Source organism: Phodopus roborovskii, unplaced genomic scaffold (assembly GCF_943737965.1).
Source record: "Phodopus roborovskii unplaced genomic scaffold, PHOROB, whole genome shotgun sequence".
In the NCBI taxonomy this organism is placed as follows: Eukaryota; Metazoa; Chordata; class Mammalia; order Rodentia; family Cricetidae; genus Phodopus; species Phodopus roborovskii.
In genome coordinates, this window is record NW_026126599.1 from 194,799 (window position 1) to 217,714 (window position 22,916).

The 22,916-nt window shown below is 47.0% G+C and overlaps 1 protein-coding gene across 1 annotated transcript in view; it reads right to left on the reverse strand.

Moving 5' to 3' along the window:
• The window catches only part of Zan (zonadhesin), a 100,196-nt gene that overhangs the window by 51,137 nt on the left and 26,143 nt on the right, over positions 1-22,916 (reverse strand). Inside the window, exons 26-40 of the mRNA XM_051205566.1 lie at positions 21,531-21,778; positions 21,055-21,235; positions 20,327-20,438; positions 19,115-19,209; positions 17,184-17,360; positions 14,859-15,064; positions 14,201-14,342; positions 12,964-13,214; positions 12,700-12,864; positions 11,763-11,887; positions 10,327-10,625; positions 4,860-5,077; positions 3,136-3,277; positions 2,580-2,797; positions 1,032-1,173 (exon numbers count right to left, since the gene is read on the reverse strand). Of these exons, the coding sequence (XP_051061523.1) occupies positions 1,032-1,173; positions 2,580-2,797; positions 3,136-3,277; positions 4,860-5,077; positions 10,327-10,625; positions 11,763-11,887; positions 12,700-12,864; positions 12,964-13,214; positions 14,201-14,342; positions 14,859-15,064; positions 17,184-17,360; positions 19,115-19,209; positions 20,327-20,438; positions 21,055-21,235; positions 21,531-21,778 (2,721 nt within the window). The remainder of the gene's footprint in view (positions 1-1,031; positions 1,174-2,579; positions 2,798-3,135; positions 3,278-4,859; positions 5,078-10,326; positions 10,626-11,762; positions 11,888-12,699; positions 12,865-12,963; positions 13,215-14,200; positions 14,343-14,858; positions 15,065-17,183; positions 17,361-19,114; positions 19,210-20,326; positions 20,439-21,054; positions 21,236-21,530; positions 21,779-22,916) is intronic.

Here is a 22,916-nt window from a genome sequence, read left to right on the forward strand (position 1 = left end):
AGAAAAGTGACTGACAAATTGCCAATACAAGAAGACAGTTTAAACTTTCCTGCTTTGCTGAAGAGTCTGCCAGACACACTATTGCCTATGGGCTGAAGATGAAAGATTGCAGAAGAACTTCAGGTGACTGATCAGGTAGTGAGTTGTCTCTGTCATTTCTAGAGTTTATATATTATCCTTCTGTGGTCTTTGAGGGTGTTGAAGACAAATAGTTATGGTTATAGTTTTCCTTAGTTAGGATTAAAGATAAGTTACATAGACTTTAGAAACACAAAGATAGGATAGATGATGGAATATTTTCTTCAAATCTTGCTAAATGTTAATGGACTAAATATTGTTAACTGTGATTCTTACTTGATAAGTGTTGTGTGATATATTTTGCTATGTTAAGGTTAAAACCCTTCTTTTTATTTAGACAGAAAAGAGGAGATGATGGGAGATGTAATTCTGTAAATATGTTTCTCATACTGGTTAATGAATAAAGCACTGTTGGCCAATAGGAAAGCAAGGTAGGCGGGACTAGGAGACAAGGAGGATTCGAGAAAGTAGTAAGGAGTCAGCATGTGGAGACTGCAGAGAACAGTGGCCCGGGCCCATTCTCCGGTAAGATGAGACCACGTGGAAATACTTAGATTAATAGAAATGGGTTAATACTTAAGACAGAGCTAGCCAATAAGAAACAAGTAACTGGCCAACAGCATTATATCTAATACAGTGTCTCTGTGTGTTATTTGAGGCTGGTGCCTCAGAGGGTCCAGACTGGCGGCGGGGGGGGGGGGGGGAGGGACCTACTCGCAACAGATGTGTGCCAAGCCCCAAAGTAATAAAATGGATTTTGCAAGTCAACATGGGAGACTAACCATGAAGAGGCTAACACCAAGAAGAGACCCAGTTGAGCAGTGAGGCCCCAGAGTCTCTCTACTCTAACCCCCACCCTAATGGCCCAGGGAACTAAGCCCCTTCTTGCCGTGCCTCTGATCCCTTAGTCATGAGCAAACCCCTTCCACCTTCCCCCAAGGTGGCTCCCTTACTGGCTTTGGCACAGTTACTGGTGTCACCCTCAGTGTCCTGGCAGTAAGTCCCTGAGGGACACTGGAATTCCTGGCATCGAATGACCCCTCCCATGCAGTTACAGCTCCTGGAACAGCCTCTGGAGATCCAGCTCTTGCCTGCCTGAAGAAGCCATGAGAAAAGAAAGTGAGGAAGGAGGGCTGCTTTAGGGCGGCAGTCTCACCCACTATGCGAAGGGCTTCAGTCTGCCCTCTGGGGCTAGCAGTACAGTTAGGTGTATAGTGCCTGCCTAGAATCCTCCTGTGGGGGACTAGAGAATGGCTCACCTGGAGACTCTAATCCCTATTGAGGGGATGGGGAATGCCTCGGTGTTAAAGCTGAGGTCTAGAAATTGGGAGCCCGGTGTGTAGGTTATCCACAGAGTACCAGAGTAGGGCTCAACTGACAGGCAAGGGTGGGAGGTGGTGGTGGGCATGTACTGGAGATAGAGCACCTGCCTAGAATCCCCCAGTGAGGGGCTGGGGTATTACTTAGCAGTAGAACACGTACCTAGACTCCTCCAGTCAGGGCATAGAGGAGTGGCTTCTTGGTAGTGAGCCTGCCTAGCCTATGGTAAGCCCTGACCAACCAGGGAAGGACATTCCAGGTGGAGAGAAGCATGGCAAACTAGAATGTGGCCACGAAACCCTTTTTTTTTTTTTTAAAAAAAAAAAAATATTTGTATGTGTTTGTGTATGTTTTTGTGGGGGAGTGATTGGGAAAGTACTTACCCGTTGAAGCCAGAGGACAAACTAGCTTTGACTCATACCTTCTATTTTGTGTTGTGATAGCCGCCCCCCCACACACACACACCTCTTTCTCTGATGTGCTTCTCCACAAAACTAGCTAGCTCCAACTTTGTGAAGATTCTCCTTCTGCCACCCACCAGCAGGAACTTTAAGAGAACTATTGCACTTGTGTGTGTGGGCTGTGGTCACTCAAGCCCGATCCTCATCCTTGCAGCCTGATGGCTGCTCTTGGTTGTTAGCTTGACTACATCTGGAGTGAACTAAAACCCAAATGAATGGGCCCACTTGTGAGGGCTTTAGTTATTTTCTTAATTGAATCATTTGAAGTGGGAAGACCTGCTTCTAATCCATCCTAATCCAGATCTTTGAGGTGGGACGATACACCTTCTAGACTATACCTTCTGTTGGAAGCCTATCTAAAAGACATGGAAGAAGAAAGTTCTCTCTCTCACTCCCTCTCTCTCCCCATCCCCCCCCCCCCCCGCCTGCTTGCTCTCACTGGAAAATCTTCTCCTTCACTGAAGAGCCTCCTTCTTTGGGATTCTGGCATATACTGAAGATCAGTTGAGACATCCAGCCTCACAGACTGAACAAACTATTGGATTCTTGGACCTTCCATTCATAGACAGCCACTGTCGAATTAGACTTTTAGGCTTAAGACTTCCCGTGTAAATCATTCTAATAAGTCCTTTCACTATCTAGAGAGATTCATTCCACAGAGAAGCCTGACTAATTCACACCCACTGAGCCCTCTCAAACCTACTTTCTATGCCAACTCACTGGGATGAAGACACCCTGGGTGTCTTGGCAGCCACACTCAATTTTGAGCATACACTTGTTATTATTTAGCACGTAGCCAGGCTGGCAGACACAGCCCTCCTTGCAGGTGGAGGGGTCTTTGGTGTTGGCGCCCTCACAGTGTCCTTCCGGGTCCACACATGAAGGCAGGCAGGAGGGAAGGCAGTTGGTGTACTGGCTGTGCGCTGGGCACTGCAGAGCTAGGGAGTGGAAGAGTGAGGTTAGTGGAGAAAACAGGCAGACCATGGAAACCAGGCTGGGCAGGGTGGCCAGGAGAGCTCGCCCCCCGCCCCTTGCCTGCGCTTTCAGCAAACATTCACTGATGTGGGTTGTTTGCCAAACCATGAGAGAAGAAAGCAAGAAGACTGTGGGGAAGTAGCCATTTAGAAACCAACCCTGAGAAGGGATTTGTCCCAGCCCAACATGGGTCACCAGAACCTTTCTTACTATGGTAGCTCTTATCCCTGGGCTTTGAGGCCCAAACCAAGATCCTCCTTGCCCTGCCTCGCTGGGCCCACCTTGCCCACGGCTCCCTTACTGATTTTGACACAGTTACTGCTGCCATCATTGTCGTTCTTGCAGTAAGTCCCCGAGGGACATTGGAAGTTCCGGCACCTGATGGCCCCTCTCGTGCAGGCACATGTCTGGGTACAGCCCGTGGACATCCAAGTCTTGCCTGCCTGCAGAAGCCAGGGAATGAGAAGTAAGTGGAGACTGAGTGGGTGCCCTAGTGAGTCAGGCTTAGCCACATGCCTGAAGGGTTTACATATGCTCTCCCTATATTCAATCTCCAAATATACTCAGTCAAGCAAGCACCAGTAGAAGATGTCTGATTTTTAAAAGTGGCATTTGGGGCTGTAGATTTTGGTTCAGAGACACAAGGCCCATGTAGAATTCCCCAGTGAAATCTAGGGGTGTGGCTAAGCAGTACACTGCTTGCCTAGAATCACATTAGGCAGGTTATGCTGCATGGCTTCAGGGTTAGAAGGGTTGCTGAGAACCCAGTATTACAATGCTGGGGGCAAGGCGCATCTTTAGAGCATTTGCCTGCTGTATACCAGGTCTTTATATTCCAGAGCCAGCCATACAGACAGGAACATCCCAACGAGAGAAGCACAGGGAAGGAGGAAGGTACCCCAAACCCAGTCTCCACACCCACTCACTGGGATGAAGGCACCCTGGGTATCTTTGCAGCCACAGTGAGTTCTGGGTACACACTTGTCCTTATCAAGCACAAAGCCAGGGTGGCAGAGGCAGCCTTCTTTGCAAGTGGAAGGGACTTTGGGGCTTGTGTCCTTGCAGCGGCCATCCAAGTCAGAGCAGGAAGGAGGACAGGGGGGAAGGCAGTCGGTGTAGAGGCTGTGGGCTGGGCACTGCAGAGCTACAGGGAGGAGGAGAGATGGGTTATTGGAGAGATTCAGAGGGGCCCATGGAAGCAGAAACTACAGAAACCAGACTGGGCGGAATAACAAACAGATCTGGGAACATTTTCATCCTTTTGTTACTCACTTAGCAACCATTTACTGAGTGTGGGCTATGTGCCAAGCCCCTAGGAAAGAAGATGGATCTCCCAAGTTAATGTGGGAGACTAATCATTTAGAGATTTAAATTGAAAAGGAACACAGCCCAGCCGTGCATCCCCAGAATCCCCCTCTATGGTGGTATTTCCTGTCCTCCACCTCTTAGGCCAGGAGACTAAGCATCCTCTTGCCTTGCCGTTGACCCTGCTAGTCATGAGCACCCTCTTTCTACCTTCCCCAGGGCTCCCTTACTGATTTTGATACAATTACTGCTGCCATCTTCATTGTCCAGGCACTGAGCTCCCGAGGGACACTGGAAGTTCTGGCACTCAATAGCCCCTTCAATGCAGACACAGTTCTGGGTGCAGCTACTGGAGATCCAGTTCTTGCCTTCCTGCAGAAGCCATTTGCAGTGAAATTCAGTGAGGCAGGGGAACTGCTCCTGGGGAGACAGCCCCCCTCCTGCTGACAGACTTGCCCTCTCAGTCTGCAGGTTTCACCCCTACTGAATCAGTAAGCCACAGATGGGAAAATATGCTTAAAAATCTGCAGCTGAGGCTAGGGGTGGCCCTCAGTGAAGAGCTTCTATGTGCAGTTCTCCATCAAGTGGCTGGGGATATAGCTCAGGCCCTGACCAACTTTCATACTCTGGCACCATTCCTAGAGGGAAGTTCATTCCAGACAGAGAGAAGGAATGAAAAGGAAAACGGTGGCCCCCAATCCTACTCTCTACACCACTCACCGGGACGAAGACACCCTGGGCATCTTTGCAGCCACAGTGAGTTTTGAGCACACACTTGTCATTATTCAGCACATAGCCAGGTTGGCAGATGCAGCCCTCCTTGCAAGTGGCAGGGACTTTGTGGCCAGAGCCCTCACACCGGCTGTCTGGATCCAAGCAGGAAGGTGGACAGGAGGGAAGGCAGTTGGTGTAGTGACTGTGAGCTGGGCATTCCAGAGCTATGGATTAGAGGTAGAATAGCATCACTTAAGAGGGCCCGGGGAAGCAAAGGCTGCAGAAACCAGGGTGGGGTAGATCATCACCATAACTTGCCTCCCCTTTATTATCCATTTAATACTGACTATGGGCTGTGTGCTTAGCCCTGAGGAAATAAACAAACAAACAAACAAACAAATAAGGTTCTTTTAAATTAACATGGGGAACTTATTCAGATCAATCACCAATAGAAGTGATCTTCATGTCCTCAGTCTTCCTATGCTTACTAGCATAGAATCACAGTTGAGCACCAGGTATAATGGGGCCACAGGGCAGGGAGGGGAAACTTTCAAAGAATTTAAAATGGTTTTTAAGGGAAACAGCTAGGCATGGTGCCTCATAGCTCTGTACTTGGAGTACAGAGGCAGGAGGATCCAGAACCAAGGCTATGCTTGGCTGCACAAGTGAGTTTAGCAATGGAGAGACAGAGCTGAAGAGCTATCCCAGAGAGTAAAAGTGCTTGCAATCAAGCCTGAGGACCTGATACAGTGGGAAGAGAGAATTAACCCCCCAAAGTTGTCTCTGACATCCACATGTGTGTTGTTACATGTGTGCACACATGTACACACACACACACACACACACACACACACACACACACACACACTAAATAATGTAATACACAAAGCAAAACAGAGAGTGACCAAGTGGATTATATACTGTGTTCATGGGTAGGGAGAGCCAGCAATGTGCTGTTCGTGTCAGTTTTCCCTCAGCTAAGTAACTTGCTTTCCCCCCAGACCCTCACAGAGAGACTCTAGGCTCTGCCCCTGAGCTATACTCCGGGTCTGGCTGACTTAGCATGTGTATTATATCAGATATCATAATCCATCTAGAGAGGGTTGAAAGTATATTGAGGGTGTACATAGGTTCCATGCAGACTCTATGCCATTTTATGAAAGGGGCTTAAACATCCTCAGATGTTGCCACCCTTGGTGTTCCTGGACCCAATCGGACCCCTGCTGATATGGACAATTATAAATGATAAAACTAAAGTTTTAGTCATCCCTTGCTTTGCATTTTAAGATATCTTGTGTGTGTGTGTGTGTGTGTGTGTGTGTGTGTGTGTGTGTGTGTGTAATATGTATAAGGGTGCTCACAGAAGCCTGAAGAAGGTATTAGATGCCCTGGAGATGGAGTCACAGGGGATTGTGAGCCACCTGATGTGGATGTTGGGAATTGAACTTGGGTCCTCTGCAAGAGCCCTTAACTGCTGAGTCAGTCATCTTTCCAGTTCCATGTTCCAAAAATTGAAAGATTCTTGATTTATGGTGAGGGTTACACAATTACAGAGATCCTAAAAGTGTTCTTACCTACTAAGTCATCTCTAGCCTTCTTGTTTGTTTGTTTGTTTAGTTACACAAATGAGCCCGGCTTGGTGGCACAAGAGGAACAGATACTCAAGGTCATGTTTGGCTGCCTAGCGAGTGTGAGGCCAGTCTGGGTGGATGACTATAAGGAATCAGTATTTTCCAGACACAACAGGCCATTTGCATATGTGAACCCACAGTGGCTGTCACAACATGCACAAGGCCTGTACAAGTTCAAGCCCAAGGAAATCTCAGCATGGAGAAGGGAAATGGGCATGGTCTCCTACCCCTAGCTGAAGGACTACTGGCAATAATGTTTGCTGGGAGACAGAGTCAGTTCTCTTTAAGGATATGTGGCCCCTGGGCGTCGCCTACACTCCAGTGATTCCTACACACCCAAAAGTAAACGTAAATTAAGAACAAAACTGACTCAATTGTTTAAAAAAAAAACTCTTAGAACTGAGTGGATAGGTAGACCTGGGTGAGTTGGGGAAGGGGGTGAATATGATCAAAATAAGTATATATAAATGTCTTATTATTTTTATTTATCTAAAATTACATATAATACATATAAGTGTGTATGTATACATATATAGTTTCAATGACATTGTGTCACTTGGGCAGACAATGCTCCCCACAAGAGCAATAGACTAACAAAAACCCCAGAATCAGGTGTGAGAAAGCCCTTTGAAGTTGTTGGACAGGGACATCCAAAAAACTCCTAAAATAATATAGGCTATTGTCTTTGGTTGCCCTCCAAAGGTAAAGGTAAATCCCTCTGGTTGAAGATACATGCACTTAGGATACAATACTCGAGGATCTGAGCTGGATCCTACCCAGAAGCCTCCTCCCTGAGGACTAGCTTTCATTGTACCAACAGGTGCTGTAGGGGTTTGAAGAAAGGAAACAACCAATAATTCTACCCAGCTGCGGCATCTATGACTCACAACAATGAAAGCTATCCTATGTGTACAATAGTGGCACTTACATCTTGGTAATGACCGACAACTGTCTAATTAGACTTAAGTCCTGCTCAACAAGGGGGAAAGTATGGTTGATACTGATGACTGGCCTGAAGCTAGTGAGGTCCTAGCTCTTACAAAAGAATCTACCATTTTACTAAGCCAGAATAATTTTAACCTGCAATTCTAAATACCTATCTTTATATCCACAGAATGCCATAGCTATCATCTGTCACCAAAGAAACTTCTCTGTGCAGTAGATGGAGGTCATCTGCATCACAACTCCAGCAACTAAGGCTAAGGGGACAATGCAGAAGAAGGGACAAAAGGGTTGTAAGAGCCAGAGGACTAGGAAATCTGCTGGGAACAGGAAAGCTTCACTCGTGATCCTTCAACAATATGAGTGCCTAGGAAGACCTGCACGATCACACCACCGACAGACGTGCTAACACAGAAGGGGGAGTCTCATGGGGCCCCAGCCCTAGACAAAGAACTCCAGACAATGTAGGAGAAAGTTATCCCCAGAAATGACCCCACTGATTATCCATTACCAATTGGCCAGCCATGAAGTGTGTGTGTGTGTGTGTGTGTGTGTAAAACATTAAAAGGACTAAGTAAGTTGTATTTATATGTTTATGCATTTATATTGTGATTGTAAGAATGAAAGCAGAAAAAGAGGCCACATAATTTGAGAGGAAGGAAGGGCCCAGAACATGGAAGGAATTAAAGGGAGAAAGAGAAGTGGAAAAATGGTTGATTATATATTAATTTTCGTAAAAAGACAAGACAATGCCAGGCACGATGGCACACATCTTTAATCTCAGTGCTAGGGTGACAGAAGCAGGCAGATCTCTGTGAGTTCAAGGACAGGATGGTCTACAGAGTGAGTTCTTGAACAGCCAGAGCTACACAGTGGGACCTTGCCCCCCCCCCAAAAGCCAAAAGCTTAAAATTCTTCATAGTTTAAATTCTGAAATCTCTCAAAAAGTAAAACTTATAGTAGAAGATGTGTCTTTGCCAAGGCGCCTTCTGATTGGTTTAATTAGGAGCTGAATGAGCTGAATGACCAATGGGTAGGCAGGAAGAAGTTAGCCGGGACTTCAGGGAAGAGAGAAAACGAGATGAATCTAGGTGTGGGAGAGACACCAAGAAATGCAAGATGGAAAGAGAGGTTAAAAAGGCATGTGGGAAAGTGTAGATTAATATAAATGGACTAATTTAAGTTATAAGAACTAGTGGGATAAGCCTAAGCTATAAACTGAGCTTTCATAATTAATAATTAATCTCCATGTCATTTTTTGTGAGCTGGCAGCCCAAAGAAAAATCCATCTACAAAAACCAGAAAAGAACTACATAAAGTGTCCAGACAGCTAGGGATGTGGTTCAGTTAGTGGACCGTGAAGCCCTGGGCTCCATCCAAAGCTCATCCATCATAAAACCAGGCATGGTGGTGCAAGTTGGTAATCCCGGTACGCTGGGGGTCAAGGCAGGAGGATCAGGAGTTCATAGTAATCCTTGGTACACAGCAAGTTCAGGACAGAATTGTGTTATATGAGACCTGTCTCCTCCTCTTCTTCCTCCTCCTCAATATATAGAAAAGCACCCAGTCTAACCTGGAGAGGCAAAGAACTTTCCAGGGATGTGTATGAAGATGTACAATGTGTGGGGAAATTAGGTTTTTGGTGTGAGCTGCATGCAGATGAGAGGTAACAGAACCAAGACAGTCTTCAGGGGCTTAAAGTCATAGCACAGAATTTAAACTTAACTGCAAAGGCAGCAACCAGGCATGATAGCAATGACATTCCCTTTGGAAGAATTGCATTGGCAGGAGAGATGGAAACCAGAGAGGGGCTAGAGATACAGCTCAGTGATAGACTGCTTACCTATTATGAGAAAAGACCTAGGTTTCATCCCTAATAGTACAATTTAATTCATAAAATTCTTGTATTAGCTGACTGTCAGTCTGTAAGTGCTTTCCCACAAGCATGAAGACCCAAATCCAATCCCAAGAGCCCATGTGAAAGGCCAGACATGGTGGACAGTGCTTTTAACTCTGGTGCCAGTCAGGCAGAGACAGAAGGACCCCTGGAGATCACCAGCCAGCATACCCTTGGTGGCAGAGGTCCTCCTGAGAAACCCTATCTCAGAAAACAAAGCAGAGATTAGAAGATAGCACAGTTGGTAAAGTGTTTGCCATCCAAGCATAAGGACCCATGTTTCTTCTCCAGCACTCACTTAAAAATCTAGGCATGGTGCTAGAGGCAGACAGGCAGATCTGCTAGCCAGCCATTCTAGCTGGTCACTGAGCTCCAGGTTCAGTTATTTAAAAACATAAGGTAGGGAGATTAGAGAGATAATTAGTTGGGTGAGAGCACTTGCTGCTCTTCCAGAAGATTTTTCTCAACAGCCCCATCAAGTGGCTCATAACCACCTAAAGTCCTGGCACACACACACACACACACACACACACACACAGAGGCACATGCACACACGTACACACACATGCACACACACAATTGCTTTTCCAAAAATAAGGCAGAGCTAGGTGTGGTGGTGAATTCTTTTAATCTCAGCACTGTGGAAGCAGAGGCAGAGGCAAGCAGATCTCTGTGAATTCAAGGACAGCCTGGTCTGCATAGGTAATTCTGGAAACCAGGGCTACATAGTAAGTAAGATTCTGTCTTAAGAAAAGAAAGGAAGGAAGGAGGGAAGGACATCATGCATGATGTCAAAGTCTGACCTTCACAGACATGTTTACACATCCAAACACACATATCACACACACAGAGAGACAGTATTTTTAGGTTATAGTGTAACACACCTATTACCCTGGTGTTCAAGAGGCAAAGGCAGGAGGACCCTGAGTTTAGGCCAGCTTAAGCTACAGAGAGATATGTGGGGTTTGGGAGTAGCTACAGGGTGACCAGAGGGGACACTCACGGCAGAAGCTGCTGTTCCTCCAGATGGGTGGCTTGAGCCCCTGGTTCTGGCAGGCATCCTGGAAGGACTGCAGGGCCTCACAGAGGGCACGGAAGAGTTCTCGGAACTCACAGAAGTTGTTCATACATCCCAGCAGGAAGGGCTTGAGGGGTACCCGGGAAGCACACTGGACCCAGGTAGGCCCCTGGAGCACAGCTTGGCAGTTTTCTTGGGCTTTCTCGAAGTCGTTGGGCCTGCATTTTCCATTCATGATCTCCTGCTGTTCCACTTGAATGTTCTGCTCTTCGATTTTCTGGCAACTAGAATGGGAAAAGAAAGGGCTCAGAAGAGCTGGGCATGACGATATATGCCTGTGATCCCAGCGCTTGGAAGGGGTAAGGCTGGAGGGTCAGAAGTTCAAAGCTGAAGCTGGTGAGATAGTTCAGCAGGTAAAGCATTTGCCACCAAGCCTCAGGACCTGAGTTTAATATCTGGAACCTACATAATAGAAAGGGAGAGAAGGGACTCACGCAAATTGTCCTCTGACCTCCGCACGTGTACCATGGTCCATGTACACACGTGCAAACACAATTCATTCAATTAAAAGAAAATGTTTTAAGTTGCTCAAGGAGGCTGGAGAGATGACTCAGTGGTTAAGAATGTGTTGCTCTTGCAGAGGACCCAGTTTCAGTTCCCAGCGTCTACGGGATCCTTCACAGGCATCTATAACTCCAGTTTCAAGGGATGCAATGCCCTTTTCTGATCACAGAGGGCACCAGGGACACATATGGTGCATATACACATAATGCAATAGATAGATCTTAAAAAAAAAAAAAAAAAAGTTGCTGGGCTGTGGTGGTTCACGCCTTTGATCCCAGCACTTGGGAAGCAGAGGCAGGCAGATCTCTGTGAATTCAGGACATCATGATCTACAGATTGAGCTCCAGGACAGCCAAGGCTACAAAAACAAACCCTGTCTCAAAATAAATGAATAAATGAATGAATGAAAGTTAGTTGTTCAAGGTCATCTTTTGCAACAGATGAGTTTGATGCTGTCATGAAACAAAATTCTGCCTTAAACACACACACCCACACACACACCATATACATAAACTAAAATGGCGGTTGGGAATATAGTTCCAGGGTATGCCCTTGTCTAGCATGTCTGAGGTCCCCTGTACTACAAAATATAAAAGAAAGAAGATAAGTTTGGTGGTGCATGCTTGCAATTCCAGCACTCAGGAGGCAATGGCAAGAGGACATTGGTGAGATCAAGGCTAACCTGGTCAACTTATTAAGTCCCGGGCCAGCCAGGGCTCCACAATGAGAGCCTGTCTTGAAAGGGTGGACAGGAAGAAGGGAGGAGGAAACGAATGGAAGGGAAGAGGAGGGGAAGGAGGAAAAGAAGAGGCAGGAAGGAAGGGAAGTACAGGTGGCCAGACTTAGAGGACCATTACTTTGGGTCGATCTCCTCATCTTTCCAGCTATCCATGAACTCCTGCTCATCCTGGGCTAGTTCATCACTAGATGTCATGAGTTCGTCCTCTTCTTCACCATTGAAGTTCCCACACACACCGCAGACCTGGGAGGGCAGAGGGGAGTGGCTTTTCAGGGCTAAAGGGTAGCAAGGGATAAGTGTGTTTTTGTTGTTTGTTTGTTTGTTTGTTTGTTTTGGTGCTGGGGATGGAACCCAGAGCTTTAGTTAGGTGTTCTACCACTGATCTGCAGCCCTCATTGCCCATTCATTATTTTAAATTTTATTCTTTGAAGACAGTCTTCTGCAGCCTATGCTGGCCTCAAACTTGATGTGTAGTTGAGGATGATCTTAAATTACTGATCTTTCTGCCTCCAACTCCTAAGTGCAGGGATTACAGGCTTGTACCACTACACCGTATGTACAGGGATGGAAACCAGGGCTTCCTGGATAGTAGGTAGGCACTCTTCCAAAAGAAGGAAAACCTGGAGGTGAAGAGATAGCTCAGTGGTTAAAAGCACTGGCTGCTCTTCCAGTGGTCCTGAGTTCAATTCCCAGCGATCACATGGTGCTCACAACCAGCTATAGTAGGACCTGATGCCCTTTTCTGGCATAAAGGTGTACATGCAGATAGAGCACTCTTTTACAATCAATCAATCAATAAATCATAAAAAAGTAAAACCTATACCTTCTAGCTCTTGAGACATGGTCTCTCTGGATAGCGTGCAACATGCCACCCTCCTTCTTTAGCCTCTTAAATACATGGATTAGAGAGGTGTGTGCCAATATGACAGGCACTAAGGGCATTGTTCATTGATGCATACTTGCCATACCTACATAGAAAGGAACATTGGGCCTTCTTCTTCTATGCTGGGCAAGGCCACCTCCTCATCAGCATAGCCAGGTGTTTTCCTTCTCACCTTTCCATTAGAGGATGCAGGGATTTTGACATCTAAGAAACTGTTGCTCTCAAATTTGACTTGAACTTCATCCTTAATTGTAACAATGGTATAGACGTCTTCAGTGGTGATGCTGACTCCTGGGATCTGGGTCATGGCAGGAAGGGTGACCTGTGTGTCATTGATCTGAAGAGGAAGACAGAACCATGAATAGATGGAGCAACCAGAGGCCTCTTCTCCTAGGGTTCATTCCTCCTTCTCAGCCCGACACTGAACCCAGCTCACCAGGACTAAATGGTTTTTTTGCAGAGTTACTCGGAAGCTGAATATGTCAATGTATATCTGATAGACACTGAAAGTCTTGGTTTTACTGCGGGTATCCTTGTCAATCTTGGCACTGATCGTGAAGAAAGGCAGGTTCGTGTTGGGGTGGCACACTTTGACCAAGATGTAAGTACACATGTCTTGGATAGGATGGCTATGGCCATCGAAGCTCACGATCTGAGAATCCTCTGAGACGTGACACTCTCCCATCTCTATGGAGAAAGAGGAGACTGCGGGATCATTCCAAAATCCCTAGGAACACAGTCCATCCTGCTCTCTGCCTGGTCCAAGCCAGAGAGCCCCAAGAGAGAGGAGGAGGACCACATTTAAGATAAGAATCAAAGTCTGAGGATCTTAGGGCATAAGGCTTGAGGGCTGGTAGGTTGTAAGTCACACAGCTAGGGACTTATAATATGCTATGTGTGCAAGTGGCCCCCATAAGCTCATAGAGAGTGGCACTATTAGGAGGTGTGGCCTTATTGGAGGGAGTGTGTCACTGTGGGGGTGGGCTTTGAAGTCTCCTTTGCTCAAGCTACAATCAATGTGACAGACAGTTCACTTCCTGTTACCAGCTGATAAAGATGTAGAACTCTGAGCTCCTTCTCCAGCTCAATGTCTGCCTGCATGTCATCACCATGAAGATAATGAACTAAATCTCTGAATTGTAAGCTAGCCCGATTAAATGTTTTCCTTTATAAGAGTTGCCTTGTCATGGTGTCTCTTCACAGCAATTGAAAACCTAAGACACCGTAGGAGAGTAGGTAAGGGGCCAGTGAGACTGGTGAACAGGTAAGGACGCTTGCAGCCAAGTCTGAAAACTTGAGTTTGATTCCTGGAGCCCACATGGTGGAAGAAGACAACTGGTTGGCTTGAGTTGTTCTCCATAAGCACAGGTGCATGCCCACTTCCCCACACAAAATCAATAACTAAATGTGACTTTTTAAAAATTAAAGAAAGAGCTAGGTGTGGTGGTACATGCCTATAATCCCAACACTTGGGAGGTAGACCCAGAAAGATCAGAAGTTCAGGATCAGCCTAGAGTGGGGGTGAGGGGTTGGCAGTTGAGTTCTGCCACGGTCCTTCAGGTACAGCCAGGCTATGTCAGCCTCCACAACAGGGGACATCGGGAGGAAATGTGGAGGACTGGGAAAGCTGCTCCCCGTGATCGCAGGTTCCCTTGCAGCGTGGCCCTGCTCACCTGCAGCACAGCGCAGCAGCCCATCCTGGCGCAAGCACACTTGGTTGGCCTCACAGGCCGTGGGGCTGCAGGTGACATTGCTGTGGCCCGAGCACGTGCAGAGGGTGGTGCAGGTCTTCTCTGTGTACCAGCTCTCCCCCAACTGTGGGGCATGGCCATCATCAGCAGAGCCAATAGGAAACTTGGAAACTGGAGATGGGTGGAGCCCTCCCCAACCCAGAAGGGTAACTGTATTTGGTCCCTTCCCTTTCCCCATCTTTCTCCCTTCCTTCCCTCCCTCCTTCCCTTCTTCTTCCTATGCTCCCTCCCCCTTCCTTCCTTTTCTCCCTTCTCGTCCTTCCTCCCCCACTTCTGTTTGCCTTCTATTTGCCCATCCATCTTTCCTTTGAGACGGGGTCTCACTATGTAGCCCACGCTGCCCTTGAGCTCACCGACCCTCCTGTTTCAGCCTTCCAAGTGCTGAGATTCCAGGTGTGCACCCCACACCTGGCTCTCCATCTCCATTTTCCCAGCCTCTCAAAATCTAGCCTTTCTCCTCGCCCCCAGCTCCGTCCTGCCCCACCTTTTCTTGTGCTCCGAGTCGTCCACCTTTCTCTTGCCTCCCCATGCCCACATGAAGCCAGAAAGGGAGAGTACCCCCTGCCATACGGCCTCTCACCAGGTGGTAGGAGCCGCCCTGGTCGCTGCAGCCACACTGTCTGAGGGGCACACAGGTGGTTCCACTCAGGATGTGGCCTTTCTGGCATTCACAGCCCTCGACACAGGGCAGGGCTGGACAGTCTTTTGGGGTGCTGAGGGTGAGGCAGGTGGCTGGGCAGGGGTTGGCACATGGGTTGTAGCTGCTCCCGGGTGGGCACCTCAGAGCTAAGAAGAACACAAATGTTAAGAAAGGCAGAATGGCAGGGCTAGCTCCTGACCTTGGGGTAACAGCTCCTGGAAAGATTCACTGATGAGTGAGGAACCCTGGTCTACCTATGTGATTGGTTTTTAAATCTTTATCTTCATTTGAGATAGGGTCTCATGTAGCCTAAGCTAGCCTTGAACTCGCTATATAGTCATATATGACCTTTAATTCTCGATTCTCCTGCCTCCATCTCCCCAGTTCTAGGATTACAAGTATATGTCACCTTGTCCTGTTTTATTAATTGATTAACTGGTTGACCAGTGCAGGCTACAGTTCTGTAGCCCAAGCTGGCCTCAAACTCATAGTCCTCCTTATTTCAGCCTCATAACTGCTGCAGTTACAGGCATGAACGACCACATAGGGCTCTCACGGCTCTACAATGAATCATTATTTAGCCTTCCAATGCAAGTATGACACAGGCTGGCCTCCAACCGTCCCTCCTCCTGCCTCTGCCTCCCAAATACAGGGATTACAGGTCAGCACCTCTAGCCCAGACTTGTGTCCACTTGTTGGCTGTGACTTTTGCGGGAGAATTTTGGTTCAAATAAGTTACTGTTTCCTGTACACATGCAGGACTGGATTGCAGGTCAGATGGTAGATCTACTTTACTTTTAGGAACTGCCATACTGTTTTCTCCAACCGGTTCAAATGGATTTAACTCTATGGCAGTGGATCTGCCTAGGATACACAAAACCCTGGGCTTGATCCTTAGCACTACAAAGAGGGAAAAGGAGAGCTTTAGGTCTCGAATCTCAGCAGGCAAGAAGCTGTTTGAGAATACCCTAGACTGTACAGAGAGTTCAAGGCCAACTGGAGCTACTTAACAACGCTCTGTCTCAAACTCCAAACAAATGTAATTGGGAAGATGGCCAAACAGGTAAAGTGTTTGCTAAGTAACTGAGGACTAGAATTGGGTACCCTAGTGGATGTGGTTGTCTACCTGTAATCCCACATTTCAGGAGGCTGAGACAAGGGATCCCAGGGGCAAGCTGGCTAACTAGTCTAGTCTGTGGAAAAGCTCCAGGTTTATTGAGAGATCCTGTCTCAGCAAATAAAGTGGAGAAACATCAAGGGAGACACCTGGGGTCAACCTCTGGTCTACACACACACACACACACACCTGCATACATGTGTGCCCGCCCATGAATACACAGGGGCCAGTAATGGATCAGGAAGTAAATGTGCTTGCTGACAGCGTGTTGACCTGGGTTTGATCCTCAGAACTGTCATGATGGAAGGAGAGAACCAATTCCTGCAAGTTGTTCTCTGAGCTCCACAAGCACACAATGGTTTGCACATAAATGCACACATGAAAGAAAGAAAGAAAGAAAGAAAGAAAGAAAGAAAGAAAGAAAGAAAGAAGGAAAGAAAGAAGGAAGGAAGGAAGGAAGGAAGGAAAGAAAGAAAGAAAGAAAGAGAGAGAAGGAAAGAAAGAAAGGGGGCAGACCCACATGCACACCACACACAAATACACACACAGTAAAAACCAAGTCCAAACAGAAAACAAAATTAATTTAAAACAATTCAAAGATTGCTCCTGGCTGGGAGAATGGCGCACGCCTTTAATTCTAGAACTCAGGAGACAGAAGGCAGACGGATCTCTGCACCTGATCCACACAGCTACTTCTAGGCAGCCAGTGTTACATAGTGAGATTCTGTCTCAAGATTAATTAATTAATTAAAAATATTTTTTAAAGGGTCTTGTTAAAACCTGGGAGAAGGGAACAATAACTAGACACAAGACCAAAATTTTGATGATATAAAAATCAGACAGTCAAGTATGGTGGTGCAATCCCAGCTCTCCTCACCTACACAGCAAGTTGGAGGCCAGCATGGGTTAAACGAGATCCTGAGATCCTGCCTCAGGGGGGAAGAAAAGAGGAAAAGGAAAAAAGAGGGAGGAAGGAAGGCTCTGGGCACTGTAAGACAGCCAAGCTGGGAGAGGCAGAATTCGGAAAGGAAGAAAGCTAGCTTCCTGTGGGTGTGGATGCGGGCTGAGGAACATAGCCTTGGGATGGGAAAGGACAGGGTTCTCGGGACTCACCAAGGGCTGTAGGAGCTAGAGGGGGGATCACTCACGGCAGAAGGTGCTGTTGCGCCAGGTAGTCACCTGGCCAGCTTGGGCACACAGGGATGCATAGGCCTGCAGAGAGCGGCACAGAGCCAGGGTGTCTCCTTTGGTCCCACACTGGCCGTACACACAGCTGGAGAAGCTGGCCTGCGGGGGCACTGCCTCGTGGCAATTGGAGAAAGGCCCTGGAGGATGAGACAAAGCAGAGAAGAGGAGGCTGAGCCCTGAGAGCAAACTGGAAACAACCTTGAAGCTTCTGTACAGCTAATTTAGGGGATATATGTGTATCTGTGTGTGTGTGTGCAGGTGCATGCATGTGCAGGTACATGAAAAGCCCAGAGGAAAACCTCGGGGGTCATTCCTCAGGTTTTTAATCTATTTATTATTATCACTGTGTGTATATATAATATAAATATATGGGTATATGTGGCATGTGGAGGTCAGAGAACAAGTATGTAGAGTTAGTTCTTTCCTTCCAAATTTACATGAATTCTGGAGATTAAACACAAGTCAGAGCAAGAAACTTTGCCCACTAAGCCATCTCACTGGCCCCAGCTCATATATATTAATTGTGTATGTATGTATGTAGACACACATGTGCCACAGCATGCATGTGAAGGTCAAAAAACAACACCCAGGAATCAGTTGTCTCCTTCCACCATGTGGGTCATAGGGATCAGATTTCATGGTAGGCACCTGTATCCTCCAAGCCATCTTTTCAGTCCTTCATTGACCAAGCTAGAACACACGGAGGCAGCTAAGCTGGCTAGCCAATGAGCTCCAAGGATTCGCCTGTCTCTGTGCTCTCAGCACTGGGATTACACATGTGTGCCAACATGCCTGGGTGGGGTTTTTAAATTTTATTTTTATCAGGCTGGAGAGATTGCTCAGAGGTTATGAGCACTGGTTGCTCTTCTAGAGGACCAAGACCTGAGTTCAATTCCCAGCAACCACATAGTGGCTCACAACCATCTGTAATGAGATCTAGTGCCTCCTTCTGTCCTGCAGGGATACAGGCAGACAGAACACTATAAAAAATAAACCTTTTAAAAATGATTATTATCATTTGTGAGGAAGGGGTGTATGCATGCCACAATACCCTTATGGAGGTCAGAGTACAACTTTCTGGAGTTGGTTCCATGTGGATTCCAAGGACTGAACTCAGGTCTTCAGGTTTGATGCTAAGTGCCTTTACTCTCCGAGCCATCTCTCCAGCCCCACGTTCAGGTTTTTTATTTGAGCTCTAGGGATCAAACTCAGGTCCTGTGCTTGTAAGACAAACACTTTCCAACTGAGCTATGTCCTTAGCCCTTGCACAGCTAATTTCATACCCTCTTGCATCAAAGTTTAGATGTAGTCAGGCATGGAATCACAGGTCTGTGATCTCAGCACTTGGTAGAATGAGGCAGGAGGATCACCATGATTTGGAGGCCAGCTTGAGCTACATGGAGAGACTGAGCCCCACCCTGGTCTGAAACTGAGAACTTACCTGAAAAAAACAAAAACAAAAACAAAAACAAAAAACAACCAGGACCTGGGAATATAGCTCAGTTGTGCTTGCCTGGCAAACCCTGGGTTTGATCCCCAGCACCACATAAACTGGATGTGGTGGTGAACATCTGTAATCCCAAGCATTCAAGAGGTAAAGGCAGGAGGATTACAAGTTCAATGTCATCCTGGGCTACACAGTGGGCTCAAGGCCAGCCTTCAACACCTGCAACCTTGTCTCAAAACGAAAACAAAGACAAAACCAAATGCACTGGGAACTTATTGCTAACAGCCTGTCAGTCACGGTTCCTAAGAAGGTAACCACCAGCTACTCCTGTTGGCCTCCCTGCCTTTCTGTCGGCTTCTACCCTGGCTCTTTCTCCCATCATGACCTGTTCTATCTCTTGCCCGGGGCAGAGGAAAAAGGGCCCTGGGAGGAGATGCCTCTCACCAACAGGGTTCATCAAGATGGCGCATTTTTTAATCCAGGTGTCATCCATGTTGTTCTCTTCACAGCTGGAGGACTTGCCCCCGACTAAAAAGCAGCTGGATGAGGGGGAGAAGAAAGATTAGAAAGGTTAGGCTTGAGGAAGAATTCTCCCAACTGCTAAGTCACACAGAGGGAAAATGGGAAGGAAACACAACTGAACCCTCAAGTGGGAAGGCCAGGAGACACATCAGGAAGGAGAAGGCTAGAGGCCAGTGGGACTTCTCGAATGGCTGTGTCAAAGACACACACACACACACACACATTTGAGACAGGGACTGTCTACATAGTCCCGCCTGTCCTGGAACTCACCATGTAGACCAAGCTGGCCTCCGTTTCACAGAGATCCATGTGCTTCTGCCTCCCAGATGTTGGGATTAAAGGCATAAGCCACCATGCCTGACTTGTTTACATTTTATTATTTATTCTTTAATGTTTAGTTTATTATGTTTAATTACATGTGTGTATGTCTGTGTGTGGATATATGCACATAAGTGCAGGTGCCCAGAGAGGTCAAAAGAGGCATCAGATCCCTTTTAGCTGTAGTTATATGTGTTTGTGAATCACCATATGGGTGCTGGAAACCAAACCTGGGTCCTCTGCAAAACAGCAAGCACTCTTAAATGCCGAACCATCCACAACCCTTTTTTGAGATAGGGTCTCATGTATCCCAAACTAGCTTTGAATTCACTACATGGCCCAGAATGACTTTGAAATAGTGATCCCCCTGCCTGCACCTTCCATCTGTTGGAATTAGTAGTTATGTACTACCATGCTTGATCTGGGTTATGCCCCAGCCCTGTTGGAACAACCTTCAGCCTTAGGACCTAGCTGTTGGTTAAGGGTGCATCTGTCATGGCAAAGCCCTGAGTTCCATCCCCAGTCCTGGAAGCTGGGAGAGGATGAAGAGCACAATTGACTGGATTTCTGGTAGTAGGGTGTGCAGCACAGAGGAAGCCCAGACACACAAGGGACACTCACTTGCAGACTTTCCCCCAGGGCCCAGTTTTTCTAGGCCTAGTTCATCAGATTCCTCGTTCCCCTAAGTCCATCTCCCTATGTCCATTTCTCCTAGGCCTAGTTCCCTCAGGCTCAGCCCCCACCAGACCTGCCTCACCCAAGCACAATTTACCAAGGCTCAACTCACCTAGCCCCAGATCCCTATACCCTGCTCACCCAGGCTCAGAGGCTTCAAGTATTTTCCAAGAAGCTCCCAGCAGAAGTGAGTTGCCTGCAGGCTTTCTGTCTGGACGTAGATTGTCATCCAAACTGTTATTGTTGTAGTTCCCTAAGGAAGAGAGACATCATAGGGGTGGCATATGTTGCATAGCATTGCCCTTGAACTCACTAAGTAGCAGAGCTTTAAGTCCACCCAGCTCTGAGGCCACCTCCTTCCCAACTAGAAGACACAGTGCTTAATGTCACATCAAAGCTAACCCTTTTGTCTTTTTGTTTTTCTAGATTTTTTCCCTTTTAAATGACCAGTCTAGTCTTGAAATAACTATATAGCTAAGGATGACCTTGAACTCTTCATCCTTTTATTTTCATCTTCCAAGTCCTGGTATTATAGGCATGCATTCAAGGCAAGAGCTCTACCAACTAAGTTACATTCCCATTCCACCTTTCATCTTTGTTTTGAAGCAAGTTTTTATGAAGCCCAGGCTGCCCTTGAACTCACTACCTAGCAGAGGATGAGCTGAACTCCTGATCCTCCTGCCTCTACCTCCTGAGTACCATGGTTACTGGTATGTACCATCACATCTGGAAACCCTTTCCTCTCTCTGTCTGGCTTTCCTCGGCACCTGTTTTGGGGCCTAGTGTCCTCCATTCATTTGTTGGTTGACAAGTCCTGAGGACACCCATTGGAGGCATGGGGAGGGGGCAGATTCCCCCAAGGGTCTTACCACACAGCCCACAGAGTGAGCCAGTGTATGAGGAAGGCACTGTCACCTCCACCAGGTGGTTTCCATCATATCGAACTTGAAGCCCAAAGTTTGTGTAGAGCAGGACAAAGATGCCACTCAACCTAATGGTCACCCGTCCTTTCAAAGGCCACACAGGTAGTGCTACCCGTTGGTTGTTCAGCTGCAGAAATGGGCAGGATATAGTAGAGAGAGGGTCAGCAACTTGGAACAAAGACCAAATGGGCCATAGTTTTAAAAAAATGGGGAACAGGATGGTGGTGTCTTGAAGCTCAGCTCTTGGAGGTGGAACAGTGGGGGTTGGTAATTCAAAGTTATCCTCAGTTACATTGCAAGTTCTGGACCAGTGTGGACACATGAGACCCTACCTCAAAAAGAATGATAACTGAAAGAAAACGGAAGGAGGAAGAAAGTGGGTGTTGGTGTGAGGTCTACAGAAGGCAACAGAAGACACATACCACGACCCTTCGACCTTTGAACAGGGAGATTTTGAGGTCAAAGACCTGCACATGGACAGCTTTGACATTGGAGACTTCCAAGTTGCCATTACGGATCTCGTTGGTGACGCTCACAAGAAAGTTATTTTCTTGAAAATTGGACAAGCAAGGCTGGGTCATTACATAAGTGCAGGTGCCCATAAAATGATGCAAAGCTCCATCGAATGTCAGGTAGTGGGGGTCACCTGAGGCAATGCAGGTGGCTGCACCTGGAGAGGACAGGACAGGCTTTGGTGTCTCGTTGTCCCACACCCCAGAAGCCTCAAGTCAAGGCTGCCACCTCGGGGAGGCCGTTTTGCGGCTGTACCCAGAACACATTCTTGGACTTTGGTTTCCTCTAGGAAGATGTGTTGGCTTGGCTCAGGAAGGCCAAGGAGACTGCCTTCATCAACTTCACTTTCTGAGCCCTTGAAGATGCTGATCCTACTCTGAAATTTGGATCTGGAATCCCAAAGACCCATGTGCCAGAATCTTAATTCTCTAGTTCACTATTATTGGGAAGTGGTGGAAACTTCAGTGAACCAGAAGGTTTGAGGTCAGTGGGGGGATGTTGTCGAAGGGGATTGTGAGATCCTAGCTTCTTTCTCATTCTTTTCCCTCATGTCCCAGAGATGACGTAAGGAATGTCTTGTTCTGCCATGTTTCCCAACAGGATGGGCTGCCTAATCATGGGACCCAAATCAACAAGATCAAATGATCACAGACTGAAACTTCCCCAACTTGGAAATCAAAGAAACCTTCCTTCTCGTCCTCATCTTCTCTCCCTCTTCTCATTCCTCCCTCCTTTAATTACATAATAAGACATTTACTGATTTTTTTCCACACAATCCAATTACTTCTACACAAATGGCTCCAAGGTAGTACACAGCCTCAAAGGATTGTGAGCTAACACCCTAGTCCTCAGACCTCAAGACACCTGCCCCCTGCTCTCAATAGTCCACGCTCCTCCTCACCCTTTGAACACTTACTGGCCCTAGGAAAAAAAGACCCGTATTTATAGGACCCTGAGTAGCTTCTATCTAAGCCCAAATGAACAAAAGTAGAAATATTTTCAAACCAATAAAAATTTGGAGAAACAAATCATAGCAGACAGCTTTAAATTTGGGGTTCTTACTGCCATCGTTAGTTTCAGATGACAACCTGACATGCCTGAAAAGAGGAGGGACCTCAACTGCAAAACTGGCTCCACCAGACTGGCCTGTGAGCATCTCTGTGGGGCATTTTTGTGACTCCTAGTTGATGAAGGAGGGCCCATTCCTCTGTAAGCAGTACGACCCTAGGCTGTTTAAGGTAACTGACTTTGGAAGCAAGCAAGTGGCATTGTTTCTTCTGCTTCAGTTCCTGCCT